The following is a 14,926-nucleotide window of genomic DNA, read 5'->3' as shown; positions in this document are numbered from 1 at the left end:
CAAAACCCATGCCAGGATTTGCTTTCTAATTTTTCACCTATTACAAAATTCTAAATGCTGCCACAGCAGGCAGCAAGAATCACGAAAAATTTATTTCCGGAGGAAAAAAAATGCACTGATGATAAAGGTTTAAAGAATGATGCAACAAAACTTTTTGTAATGTTTCAGCACCAGCCTATAGAGTTAAATAATTATATGACAGTCTGGGGCAGAGGGATATATCATATGTGAAATAACCTCAATAGCCATCTGCATCTAAATACTGCAGGTAGCTCATAGGTCTACACAAACCAAGATTCAAGAAAGTTCCTAAAACTGAGTAACACCATCAGGTTGATTAACACACTAGCTTTCTGTTTTTCTGCTCTTTTAAATATACAGAAAAATTAAAATTTATTTCTACTTTCACTCTTGAACTGGTACCTCTACAGCAAGGTATACCTTCTGCATTTAATGCAAATAGAGTGACTCCCAGGAGATCTAGCTGGGTGTATGTGGATGAACACTCAAAGGCAATACAATTCCCAAGTAAGCTCAAAGACAAGCAACTCTTGCAATCAATGGACCCTTCTTGAAAGACCCAGACTTGTAAGTGGCCTCACTAAAGACAAATAACCTCTAAGGGAAGAAGCAGCTCTGATGAGAGAGCAAGAAGAGTTACTTAAAAATCCTGGAAAACTCTGTGAAATATAAATGTAAATGATAGTAAAAAGTGGGAATGCCACTCTTCAACACAAAGGGGCTCTTTATGCTACAATCCTAGAAAAAGAGAGTGCATTGGACATTAATACCCCAAACTACTCCCTAATCAATATAAATATAAATGTGTAGAAAATCAATCAGTCACTAGCAAAAACCAGTAGGTTACTAATGGTTTAGAAAAAGAACTCTGGCCAAACTGAGAGAGGCCTGCTTAAGAATATAATGCATAACATTATAATATAGAGTGAACCACACAGAGCACCGTGAACAGTCTTCCCCATGTTTCTGTGTTTTCATTGCTTCTTACCCATCACTTTCAGCAATGTAGACAACAGGTACCCGATTCTCCCCTTCTATGCCCAATTCCTGCTGTAAAGTTTCCAGATTCCGCTCAAAGGTGTCCACACTGCCAATATTAAACCAGACGTATTGCTATAAAAACAGAAAAATGAAATATTCTAATTTTGTTAGGGAAAGGAAGGGGAAACAAAGGGTTCAAGTCACTAAAGCATTCAACTTTTCAAGAATTTTTCAGAAATACTGAAAATTTACAAATTTTTTAATTAACTAATTAATTTTTTAAAATAGCAATAATAAAAGACTAGTTTTAATGATGCGGTGATTAAGTTTCACTCAGTGAGAAAACCTGGCAATCCTTGGCAAATAAGTATTTCTTTAGCAATATTCCTCAGTGGTTCTAAAATAATAAACTCAAAAGAATGAAAAATCCATTTGAAAAGACAGTCCTTTTCGTAAAGAAATATGCATCCTTTTTCTCTTCTCCATTTCCCAGGTATTTCTCAGTTACCTGTTCCCAAACTAACGCTAACGTGACACAGTAATAACAGCTAAAGTTTTCTGAACACTTACTAAGTGTCTGGCATTGTTCTAAGCCCTTTACATATATCAATTCATTCAATTTTCAGAACCACCCTAAGAAGCAGGTCCTATCATTGAACCTTTGGAAGGCATCCCCACCACCGAATGAGAACAGAAGTGCGCCTCAGTGTGCTAAGCGCTACCCTCTATTCACTCGATCTAGTAGGTTTCTGCGGGCTCAGGGAGAGACCCTGAAGGGCCTGAGACAATGGCTATGTTAGCCAACAGCATAGACGTATTCCACCCTGTGCTGGTGTTTACTGGCTGAATATCAGTCCTGACTCTTACCAGACCCATTTTATAGATGAGAAAACTATACAGGTGACGGCACTTGCCCACAGTTACACATCTACTAAGAGGCTGGATCTGAATGCAGGTAGTCTGGCTCTATGCCCAGGGACCCTCATTACCACATCATACCGCCTCTCTTACACAACCACAAAAACACAACTCACAATTATAGAGTTTTACTATATACTAGACCCTGTTCCAAGTACTGTGCAAGTATTAGCCACACTTTACAGCACAAAAAGACTTAGTTCCTCCTTTAACCTGCAATCCCTTAAAAAAAATTTTTTTTAATCCAAACAGTAAGTCTGTGTTATAAAACTCAAAACGACTCAGAAGTGTACAGAGAAGAGAGTAATATGTCACCCCATACTCCTCCCACCAACCAGTGTTACTGAGTGGGGAACATCACTCTGGTATTTCTCTCCACGTATCTAAAAACAAAAGATGGAGAGTAAGTTTTATAACATGATATAACATCATGAGGTCAAGAGAATGGGGGAAAAATTAGGACAATTAAAATAACTTTCCAAAAAGTGATTGAAACACCAGAGCCATATAACTTTACAGATATTCTTACATTTACTGATATGCGATCAGAGAGAGACGGCAACCATAAGTCCTAGTTGTCCTTAAATGTTGCCCCATCTAGGCAGGATGACTCAGGAAATGGTTAAACAAAATCGTCCAAGAGAAGAGCTGTAACGTGGTAGAGAGGTCTGGCCCTGAGGAGAAGGTCTTAAGACAGCAGATGATAAGGGTGCAGGGCTAGGCCTGGCGGGTAAGGCCCAAAGCAGAACTAGGAGTCACCTGGGAACGTTATCTGCCTGCCCCCACCTCCCCGCAATAACCCCCTCAACCTGGTCTAGGATCTCTGGAACAGAGTTCAAACTGCTGTACAGGAAATACCAAGTATTTTAAAAATAAGAGAAGAAATGGAAATTAATATAGTATCACGAAACTGCTGGGAGAGATATGATCAGAATGCTTCTTAAACTGATTTGAAAAAAGCTGTCTCAAGACATAAACAATTCAGATTTTAACATGTTTTTTTCTAACCAAACAATTGTTTTCTCAGTCTTGAAAAATCACAGATGATACTGGAGTAGTGAAAACTGGGATTTCACTCACTGTTTCCTAAAGGTACAGCCAAAATGATTACCAAAACGAAACCCAAACACAAACGACGAACCCAGTCCTTGTATCACAGTTACGTACACACAACATTCACAGTCTCATCTACGTTAGTGAAGATTACAACTGCTGCAGTGTCCAATTCCAGGAGATCCTGCGAACAGAGCACTACAATGCGAGCGAATGTGTGCTTCTCAGCTTTAAATATGAAAAGTTAACTTACAGCGAATTCACATCAATTAATAAAATCATTTACCCCATCAACGGGAGTTTTTCCTGGTGTAAAAGTCACTCGAACAAAACGCTTGTTGACGACTTCCAGTCTGTCTACCTGGAATTTTAAAAAGTTAAATATTTAAAGAAATTTACAGAAAACACTTGACATATTCTTCAGCTCATTTAAAACGCAGATGATATTTCACACATATAAAGAATAATGAGTGACATACAGATGCTCCCTGTTCCCCCACTCTGCCTAGAGAAAGAAAACATCACAGACACTGCTGAAGCTGCCAGTCACACCCTCTCCCCAGAGGCGGCCACTCTCCACATTAGGGGCTGACCGTCCCAAAGCATGTCCTGGTACTTGTGCCACATGCAGATATAACCCTACACGTACACTCACTTTTACCTGTTTTTAAACTTTAAAAATGGCCTTGTTTAGCATATATTCTTCCACAATTTCCTTTTTCTTCCTATTGTTATATTTGTGAGGTTTACCCATGCTGACATGTCACTTCTGCAGACTATTCCATTTTATGAGCAAACCCCAAGTTACATATCCATTCTTCTGTAAACAGACATTTAGGTTGTTTCAAAATGTTCACTACCACAAACAACGCTGTTACAAACATTCCTGCATACACCTTCTTGGGCACATCTTCGACAATTTCCCTGCAATGTGTACCTATAGATAGATCGGTAAGGCTTTACCAGACACTGCCAGATAGCTCTCCAGAGTGGCTCTCCAATTCACACTCCCTGCTAAAACAGTCCTGTTGTTCTAATCCTTACTTGCTATTATGAGACTTTTTAATTTTTGCCACTCTACAGGGCTAAAACGGTTTAAATTTGTTTTTTTCTGTAACCTCCTAACCATACAGGATTCTTAAGAACACTCTTAAAAACCTCATCCCAAGGTTTCTGACTGATTTGCAGTACGAGCCCTTGGGGAGAGGCTTGTTTCCTGCTGCCATTAAGTCTGCTGTGGCAGGAAGCCTAGAGGGTGTGAGTCAAAAATGGAAAGTGAGGGAGCCCCAGATAATTCCAGGAGGAGCTGGAACAGGGGACTGGCTGTTCCTAAAGGTAGGCAGTCTGGAGAGGAATGACTCAAGTACTCTACCCCTGATACAACTGTTGGGGCAACAGCAGACAGATTCCATGAACCAGTGGGTCAGAAGGAGATGCAGCTATGGAGAATCCTCCCCAAAGACCTGTCCCCCAACTTGGAAGGACGGCTGCAGCCCCCTCCACACGTGGACAGGAGTTACTCCCTAGAAAGCAGGCTCCCACAAACACCTGGAATTAGACATAGCGTATCCTTGCTTTCACGAGAGAAACACTTGCTTCAAAACCCTGAGTAGGTAATCATTCCCATTCTTCCAATCCTCAGCTTACTGTATAACCTTTCTTTTTTTTTGATGAGGAAGATTGTTGTTGAGCTAACATTTGTTGCCAATCTTCCTCTTTTTGCTTGAGGAAGATTGTTGCTGAGCTAACACCTGTGCCAGTCTCCCTCTATTTTATGTGGGATGCCACTATAAATGGCTTGACAAGCACTGCGTAGGTCCGCGCCCACGACCCAAGCCTGTGAACCCCGGGCTGCTGAAGCAGAGCACGCAAACTTAACCACTGCGCCACTGAGTCAGCCCTTCACTGTATAACCTTTAAAAATAATTTTAGATTCTTTATACTACCTCAGTAAGTATTAATACCTTATCTTTATTTTATCCATTTCATTGATGAAAATCCAGTCTTGAGAGGTTACCTAACTTCCCCAAGGTTACAGAGCAGGCCTGGTCCTGGTTCTCACTATCACTTTATTTCATCACTTCTAAGATGGACATTTTTCATATTTTAACATCTCAGAAATTGGGACACATGTGACAACTGATGGCATTTCATAGTTTCATTGGCAGCTTACTAAATTTTTCTTAGTAATATATAAAATAAGGTGTCTTACAATCAATAGCGTCTTAAGTATGCTGAAATAGGGTCTTACTGGGTAAAGACCCAACCAGTGGTGACAGAGGCTCCCGAGCCCTCACTTAGAGCCTGTCTGCATTTAAACACCGAGTCGCTTATTTATGGCCCACGAGAGAGTAAAAGCAGTAAAGACGTAAAGAAGCTGGGAGAGGCTGGCACACTACAGTAGGGAAAAGAGGCAACTGAGGGCACACGAGGAAATGATGGAGCCGAGGGAGGACTCCAGAGCAACAGTTGGGAGCGGTGGTTCCTAAACTAGGTTCTGGTATGAAGTGAAATAAAGGATTCTGTGGTAAATTTGGGGACTGTTGGGTCAAAACAAACAGGTTTTTTTGGTTGCAGTACTTTCTAGCATTAAAAAGTCCAATATGAAAATAGCAACCTTATATCGGACAAATTTGGCTAACTAGTTGACTATTCATTACTTTATTGGTCTAATCTACTGAAATTCACCTTTTCAACCACCACAGACACCAATCCCATAAAATACTTACTACTCCTTTGGAAAGATAGTTATTGACAAAGTCCTTCCAGGTGATTTCTCTCCCAGAGCTCTTGAACAGGAAGTAAAACATGACTCCACCCCAAAACAGAGCAGTCCAGAGAAAGTACATCCTGAATTCCTTGTCATCCCACGGAAAGTCACCCTGGGCAAAGGAGAGAGTTTCTGTGAAGACTGAAATGTCACAATATGATGTATACCATGTTGGACGCAAATCTCTCCCAATGCCATTAATGCCTCCCAACCTTTTCCGGGGACACCTCAGACCTTAAAAATTAACACACAGTTTGAAATCAAACCTTCTGAAACCTGGACCACCAGTGAGAATCATCTTTCTTGCCACCTCGTTTTCCACCACCACCAACTCCTCCTCCAGAAGGGCGCGGGGCAGCAGCTGGCTTCGATTCTGTTCCTAAACAGTGTATACAGCAGCATAGCAGGGTTTTATATCTCTCAACAAGGCTTTCATTAATACAGTTTAATAAAAGACACTGCAAAATACATTATGGTAACTAACAGTTACTAAATAAAGCACTATGAGCAAGGATGAGACTAATACAAAGAGTTAAAATTCATGGACACTCACCAGGGCTGCATATATGTTATCTCATGAAGTCTGCACAGTAACCCAATAACCCAATAAGCATCCTACTACAGTCACGTGTCACACAACGAGGTTCTGGTCAATGACAGACCGTATATACGATGGTGGTCCTATAAGATTAGTACCGTATAGCCTAGGTGTGTAGTAGGCTATACCGTAGACAGTTTGCGTAAGTACACTCTGATGTTCCTACAATGACAAAATCGCCTAATGAGGCATCTCTCAGAACATATCCCCACTGTTAAGTGACACATGACGGTATACCCATTTTACAGTCGAAGAAACTGTAGCTTAGGTACTTATTGAATAATCTGTTGAAGTCTTAAGTGACAGTGAGTGAGTGACAGTTGGGATTTGAATGCAGGTAGGTAAGTGAACTCCTGAGTCCCCACTTGAAGGTAAAAAGTGAGGGTTCCCCTTTCCCACTCTCACAAAGTGAACGCTGCTGATAGTTTCTTCTGTGGGAAAGACATTTTGATAACTGGCAAAAAAAAAAAAAAAACCCTCACCCACATAGAATTAGTTTGCAAGAATCTGAGATTAGTCACTGTTACGGGTTGAACTGTGTCATATGTTGGAGTCCTAACACCCAGTGATCTTCTTTGGAGAGATATAGAAATAATCAAGTTAATGAGGCCATACGGGTAGGTCCTAATCCAATATGATTGGTGTTCTATCAAAAGGGGAACTTTGGACACAGACATGCACAGAGAGAAGGCAATGTGAAGAGACACAGGGAGAAGATGGGCATCTACGAGCCAAGGAGAAAAGCCTGGCACAGATTCTTCCTTCATGACCTTCAGGAGGAACTAACCCTGCCAACACATGGATTCCGGACTTGCAGCCTCCAGAACTGAAAGACATACATTTCTGTTGCTTACGACACCCAGCCGTGGTACTTCGTCATGACAGCCCTAGGAAACTAATGCAGTCACTAACACCTTCCTTTTCTCTCCTACTTCTCTATCCTTTCAAAGACCCATAAATACCCTTCTAACATCTTCAACTGCTGTGAAGTCACTGCTCTACTGTGCAGGATGGGAGGCTGCAGCACCCAGCCACCCACAGTAACTGCATGGCACTCTGGCTTCCTGACATGCTCACTCCACCATGATGCACACAAGGAGCTTCTTCTGCACCCCTGTCTCAAGTGAGGGAGGGTCTGAGAGAGGCAAGTCCTACCTGGAAGGAGGCACAGGGCTGGGAAACAGAGTATGCACATTTCTAAAGTTGTCTGACAATATTCCATGCCTCTCATGGAATATGCACAAAAGGTATCCAACAGGTTGTGTTTTTTTTTTTTTTTTTGCAGGGAAGGATTTGTCCTGAGCTAACATATGTTCCCATCTTCCACCTTTTTTTCCTCCCTAAAGCCCCAGGGCATGGTTGTATACCCTAGTTGTAAGTCCTTCTAGTTCTTCTACGTGAGCCACAGCCAAGTATGGCAACTGACAGACAGGTGATGTGGTTCCGTGACCGCGAAGTGAACCTGGGTGCTGAAGTTGTGAGAGCGCTGAACTTTAACCACTAGGCCATCAGGGCTGGCTACAACAGGTTGTATTGAAAAAGCAGGCACATTATCATTAATCTGACCCCAAATCAAGATTAAAAGGCCACCCACCATGCCCGCAGGCAACACTGCAGATGCCGCCTCTGCCACCAATGCTCCAATCAGCCCACACGAGCCATTCTCCCTGAGCCTTGCTCTCATTCCTTGTGCTCTTTGAGCATATGTCTCTCCAACTACATCCAAGTTCAGTTAAAAACAAGGACTGTATATTTCTCCTTACATTTCCCTAAGAAGACAGGATGCCAACTGAATGTCAACATACGCCAGGCATTGTGCTAAATGCTCTCACACATGTGACATGGGGGACAGGTGGCTCAGGGCCCACATGGTGCCCTCAGCCACCCAGCCCTAAGAAACCCTCTCTGAATCCCTGAGGTAAAATAAGGGTCTGAGGAACAATTTGAAAAACACTGCACTGTACCACAATATGTGTCAAATAAACTGCATGTATTCGGTTTCTAAGATTTTTCTCCGTGGTTTAAATTATGTGTCAAATATATTTACCAAATATGCAGTTAAATATGACTGATATTGATCAGTCAGCGTCTCTAAGGTGACCTTAAATTAATTCAATTTGAAAAATGTCGAGAAAATATGAACAGAAAATTAAGGTGAAATGAAATACAGGGTGTGTGGAATTTTATATACACTTGTAACCTATGGTTTCAGAACTACCTTAAGATAACACTGTCTTTCTTCAGTGAAACCTATCACCAACATCATATATTATGGGAAAACAGCAAGTTCAAACAATCTTTTTTAAAAGGTACCTTTTTTTTCTCCCATAACTTCTTTAGGTTCACTAGCTTTTTTTCCATTTTTTCCATTAGGAAAGTATTTTTCAAATCCTGTTAGAAAAGGAAAAAAAAAACATATCCTCAAACCAAAATCCATCAGGTTTTATGTGTAATCTTTTTTTTTTTGAGAAAGATTAGCCCTGAGCTAACATCTGCTGCCAATCCTCCTCTTTTTGTTGAGGAAGACTGGCCCTGAGCTAACCTCCGTGCCCATCTTCCTCTACTTTATACATGGGATGCCTGTCACGGCATGGCTTGACAAGCGGTGCGTAGGTCCAAACGTGGGATCCGAACCAGCGAACCCCAGGCCGCCGAAGCAGAATGTGCGAACTTAACTACTATGCCAGGGGGCTGGCCGGTGTGTGTTTGTTTTTAAAGCAATTGATACATCATTAAAACACATAAGCTAAAAGTGTAACATTTCTAGTGTAGGAGTAAATCAAAGTCTAAATAATATAGTTCACAACCCAGAGATGTAAAAGAAAAAAGTTCCATTTTCATGCCAATTTCATTACCCATAAAAGTGTTACATGTGAAGAGGACACACTTTCATCATCCCAATCAGACAGAAGGTAGGGAGTGGACAGGAGGAGACACAAATTAAGAGTCAACTTGAAACAACACTTTGAACCTGCCTAGTGAACACTGCTGACAGCACTGCTCTTTAACAAGAATGTAGAACACTGTGGTCACATCTAAGCATTTACCTTTTGGAGGTCGAGAACAGAATCTTTGATAAGCAGCAATTACATCTGTCAAAAGAGAATTTCTGCCGCTTGTTGCTTGAGTTGTAGCATATCGGTAAAGCTGCAACATGACATATAAATAAAAGCATCAAGGTTATATCAAGATAAAGAATTTAAAAGGAAGAGCTTCATTTGCTAATATCATAAAGGGGATGAAACGTTTCTCCTTTCAACAAGTGGTTACAGACTAGCATGGAATGACCCCTACAAGGGAGGACTAGGATTGTCTGGCACTGTGCCACTCCACCCCAGCAACAGAACCAGGAGACACAAATTACCAGCCAGAAGACAAGAGTACTTCAAAATCATACATAAATTAGAATTGCAGCCCAGTTACAATTCTCTGCCGACACAGTCACTTTGGCATTGTTTACTTAATTTGCAGTTTTCAAAAGACAAACTCTGACACAGAAAATCTGCTGCTTCTTGCTGACTCATTTGCAGGATCTACAATACTGCAAGAATATTTACCTGAAATTACACAACAATGCTGCTCGTAAACATAATACTAAGTTTATTTTAGTTCAAAGATAAAGTTATGGTCCAACATCACAATAATCCTTATACTAGTAACATTTGCTAAAGACATTTGCTATACTGTCACCCCAGTGAGAACCCTGGTTATACAAGTCCCATTAGGATATATCTCTGCTTTAAATAACTTATGTTGCTAAAAAGTTGTTTGTAAATACAGTCTAGATAAATTGAGGTATAATGTAAACAAACTGAAGAAGCTCCCTATTAAATTTTTAGCTGCACAATTAGAAGCAACCAACAGCAAGGTGCATTGAAGGGATATATCCAAATTTGGCAGTGAAAAAGTTCAAGTAATCTTATCTTTTTGCAAAGTGAAAATTCACCACCACTTTTTGGGAGGAGAAGCTTTTAAATACAGATGAGAAAGTTCAAAGTGAAGTTCATCTGTATTGGCAGCCATCATAATTTGCCTTTATGTCTGATGAGAAAAACAGAATATCGCAAAACCATATAAAACAATTTCACATCCACTAGCGTGGCTATAATCAAAAGGACAGACAATAACAATGTTGGTGAGAATGTGGAGATTTTGAAGCCCTCATACACTGCTGGTAGGAACAGGAAATGGTGCGGCCACTCTGGAAAACTTTGGCATTCTCAAAATGATATATATAGAATTACTATATGATCCAGGATTCCACTCCTACTCAAGAAAACTGAAAACATACGTCCTCACAGAACCTTGTACATTAATGTTGACGGTAGCATTATTCACAATAGCCAAAAAGTGGAAACAACCCAAATGTCGTTCAACTAACAAACAGATAAAACGTGGTATACTCACACAATGGAATATTATTCAGCCATAAAAAGGAATGAAGTTCTGATAAACGCTACTACATGGCTAAATCTTGCAAACACTATGCTAAGTTAAAGAAACCAAACACAAAAAGTCACATATTATATAATTCCATTTATATGAAATGTCCGAATAGGCAAATCCACAGAGACTAGATTAGAGGTTGCCTAGGGCTGGAGGAATGATTGGGGAGAAATGGGGAGTGATTGTAACAGTTACACGGCTTCTTTTCGGGGTGATGAAACGCTCTGGAATTAGACAGTGGAGATGGCTGCACAACTCTGTGAATATACTACAAACCACTGAATTGTACGCTTTAAAATGATGAATTTTATGGTATGTGAATAAAAAGAGTCAACTAAAAAAACAAATAAAAGAGTTGATTTAACTTCAAATTAATAAATGATTCTATACAGCAAAATAGGACAGAAACATTGACACTGTTCTTGATTGACAGCAATGCTGATCTGAGAAAGCTGGGGCTTCTGTTTTTATGCCTTCCCTGATCCCTGGGAACACATGACCTACAAAATAACCACCGATAATGGATAAAAATGTAACATAAGTGAATAAATAAAGTTTTTCCAATGCCAGATCCATTAAGGGTGTAGATTAAAATGACCTATTATTCAAGCTGGTCACACTGATTTATTGAGCCGCCTACTTCAGGCCAGATGCTGCCCAGCAGTGGAGAGTTCACAGCGGGGTCAGAACCAGTCCCTACCCCCAAGAAACTCAGCAGTGAAAGGAAGAGAGTCTCGGGGACAGATCCATTACAGGATAGTATAATATGTGCAACAATACAAAACCTGTAAGTATAAGGAAGAGGGGTAGCAGAGAAGAGGAAGTGATTACACGTTTAAGGGACCCAGGGATGTCACAAGAAAAATGACATCTAGCCTGGGATTTGAAGGACTTATAGTTCAGTCAGTGTCATAACTTTTAATTTAGTTAAAGCTGGAAATCTGAATTTTTCGCATGACGATCTTCAACCAAGTCTCATGATATTAGGAGCCTCAGTTACACATCTGTAATGGGAGAAAACAACTCTGCCTGTCTAGTTCCCAAGGACACTACTGTGAGGATCAAATGTGACAACATATTAAAAAACACTTTTTGTAAAAGCACTTTTAAAATTGTATGGCAATACCTAGATTTAAATGATCGTTTCCAAATATTTCTGAAAGCTATTTGAGGGCAAGAGTTCTTTATATCACCATATAAAGCAAGTCTTTGTCACCAGAAAGCTTAGTAGAGAAATGGGCACACGGTATGTACTCCATAGAAGTCTGTTTACTAATAAGCCCCCTGTAGGCTCTATTTGAAATTGTGTTGACCTGGAATACCTCTGGCAATAATCTGTGACCACATCTAACACTGAGGTGGTTTCTATAAAAGGATCATCAATGAAACTCTTCTCCTCTGCATATCCAATCCAAGCCCACTAAAGAATATAAAAGATAGCAATTCACAAAATTTAAGTTTAGAGCACCTCATTTTAGAGGATTAGCTTTTATGCTTGACAATATGAGCAGTTTTTAGTTGCTTTATCATCAGACTTATTCCTCTGAGCATAATACCCAAGAACTGACATCTCACATGTCAAAATCTTTTCCCCAGAAATCTCACTGTGAGACTAGTACTTCTGTCTCTCACCTTTAACAGCAGCAGAACCTAAAGGAAAATCCCCTCATCAGACTCCCTTGCAAGTAGCACAGTAATGCCCCAGTGTCCCCATCCAGAGCTTCAGAGCACTGCCAGGGAATATGTCATGGACCCCCAATCAACCAGCTGTTGCAGTCAGTGCAGGGGACTTCCTTATACGTCAGCAGCAATGAATCACAGGGACAACAGTGCCACTTGAAAGACAGGCCTTTTACATGGGATTCCTGACATAAAAACTGCAAACTCACAAGGCAGATCGCCACTTGCTCATTATATGTCTGAGCCCAACATTCACGAAGGGCAAAAAGAGAGGTATGAGAGCAAGGGGCAACAGGAAAATGGACGCAACGCAAGCAACTGAAAAAAGGCCTAGTGCAGGGCAGTATGGAGTGGGAAAGAGATGAAGATAATCCAAGACTGCAAGGGAGCTTCAAAGAGTAAAAACCATAAAAGCAGGTACTAGTAACACACCCTTCCAAGTGGAGAGGCTGAGAGAGTTTCCTCAAGGGCATTTGGTCAGTAAGGGGCAGGTTCCCGTGAGACTCCAGGGCCCGAACCACCTCCCTCTTTTGCCTCTACCTGTGCACCTCCAGGTACACCAGTGCAAGGCTGGACTTTAAAGAACTGACAGCCAGCAAGAAACTGTGTCCCAGAAATAGCTGACATCGACTACTCACCACACGAACCTTTCCTTGAGACAGATTACTGCCATGGCTCTGTCAGCACAGTGTCACCACTTCAGAAAAACGTATTAGCATCGTCACCCGTGGGAGCACTGGATGCGCTGGTTACCAACAACAAGAAGCACAGTCTCTACTATGACATTATTAATAATCACAGCTAACATTTCTTGGTATCTACTACATGCCAGAGCCAGAACGCCAGCAACGGCCCCATTCGGATAGCCCTATGGAAAAATGGAGCCTCAGAGAGGTTAAGGAACTTAACTCCAAAACCTCCGCTTTCATAACACCACGCTCCTGCTGCCGACCCTTAAAGCACCTACACAACACACGCACTCTACTTCCCAACGTCACGAAAGCAGGGGAAACGAAGGCAACCAAGGCCAGAAACACGACAGTTCCCTAACCTTCTGGGCTCTCAGCTGCCTTATCTGTAACACGGGCTCGCCCTGAATGAAGTGAGACGACCCTCCCAGAGGCTCACTTAGGGTTCCCTGACGCGCAAAGACCTGACTCTGCTGGAGAGGCATGTTCTCAAAGTTCCAATTCGACGCCCAGGGCTGCCACGCACAGCGTGCTTACGGGAGCACGGGGTGCACGACCAGAAACGCAGGCCTCCTGGCACTGATGGCAGCGCACGCAGCCTCATCACGCGAGGAACCCGCCCAGGGGCCGGTGACCTTGACGCCTACTCTCCCGGGCCGGAAGCGGGCCCGAGGGCCGGGCCGGGGGCGGAGGGCGCAGGGCCCCGGACTCACCGTCTGGAGACAGGACCGCTCGGCGGGGCCCACGCCGCCGCCAGGCACGAGCAGCCGGGGCAGGCCGCGGGGCCGGCAGCCGCCCCGGCCCCACAGCAGCAGGCAGCGGTGCGCCATGGCCGCCGGCGCGGCCCACTCGGGCCGGGGACGCTGCGCAGGCGCGGCTCGGCGGCCGGCGGGCGGACTGGAGCGCGGCCGGCGATGGGCGGCCTCCGGCAGCGGAGGCGGCTCGGAGCAGAGAGGCCGGGAGAGAGCTCTCCGAGGCCGGGGCTCAGGGGCGAGCCCACGCTCTCGACGCTCGCGCCTTCGGCGACCCCGCCCCTCCCCGGCGTGCTGACGTCAGCCGTAGAGTGGGCCTCCAGGCCCACGGGCGGCGCTCCGGCCGAGCAGCATCTGGGTTCAGCCTGGGCTGGAGGCGGGGCCGAAGGGAGGAGCGTGGAGGGCGGGCGGCAGGGTCAGGGGCGGGTCGGCGGCAGGGCGGGGGGGAGGGGCGCGGGCAGGAGGGCAGGAGCAGCCCGGAGCTGCTGGGAGGGAGTGGCCCGGGCTGCTGGGCCCGCAGGCAAAGGGACCCTTCCCCGTCCCGTCGAGAAGCCATCTTCATTTTTGGTGTTACTCTCTCAGTGAGTCACTGGTCAAATAGTTTGCTGAGCGTCTAATCAGTGTCCGGCATCGTTCTAGGCTGTGGAATGCCGAAACACACATCCCTAACCCTAGGAGAGAATGCAAAGAATCACAAACCAGTGGGTGAGCTAAATGCAACAGTAAAAGTGTTGGGACTGTGACATCTAGCTTGAGCCCATCAGGAACAGTTTCAAAGAGAAATGATTCTCAGAGAATAAGGCGAGCTCTCCAGGCGGCGGAAACTGCGCATTGTTTCGTGCGCTGTGACTGTGGAGTAGAGGTTGGACTTTGTAGCCAAGTTTAGATCTCGGCTCTGTCTTCTGTTAGGTCTTCCAGTAGTATGCATGACATAAATGTGTGGATGGGGAGGAAAAGGACAGGCACGAGATGAGGCATCAGAAATTTATGCGTATATGTACATATGCACATTGGAAAA

General features: G+C 43.3%; 1 protein-coding gene across 1 annotated transcript in view; it reads right to left on the bottom strand.

The window, feature by feature from the left end:
- The window catches only part of AFG3L2 (AFG3 like matrix AAA peptidase subunit 2), a 37,091-nt gene extending 22,802 nt beyond the window's left edge, over window positions 1-14,289 (bottom strand). Inside the window, exons 1-7 of the mRNA XM_023648209.2 lie at window positions 13,870-14,289; window positions 9,389-9,488; window positions 8,655-8,732; window positions 6,010-6,122; window positions 5,703-5,855; window positions 3,260-3,334; window positions 1,010-1,134 (exon numbers count right to left, since the gene is read on the bottom strand). Of these exons, the coding sequence (XP_023503977.2) occupies window positions 1,010-1,134; window positions 3,260-3,334; window positions 5,703-5,855; window positions 6,010-6,122; window positions 8,655-8,732; window positions 9,389-9,488; window positions 13,870-13,986 (761 nt within the window). The 5' untranslated portion in view covers window positions 13,987-14,289. The remainder of the gene's footprint in view (window positions 1-1,009; window positions 1,135-3,259; window positions 3,335-5,702; window positions 5,856-6,009; window positions 6,123-8,654; window positions 8,733-9,388; window positions 9,489-13,869) is intronic.
- Window positions 14,290-14,926: the final 637 nt, after the last annotated feature.

Source organism: Equus caballus, chromosome 8 (assembly GCF_041296265.1).
Source record: "Equus caballus isolate H_3958 breed thoroughbred chromosome 8, TB-T2T, whole genome shotgun sequence".
NCBI lineage: Eukaryota > Metazoa > Chordata > Mammalia > Perissodactyla > Equidae > Equus > Equus caballus.
This window is presented reverse-complemented; position numbering and strand designations above follow the sequence as displayed.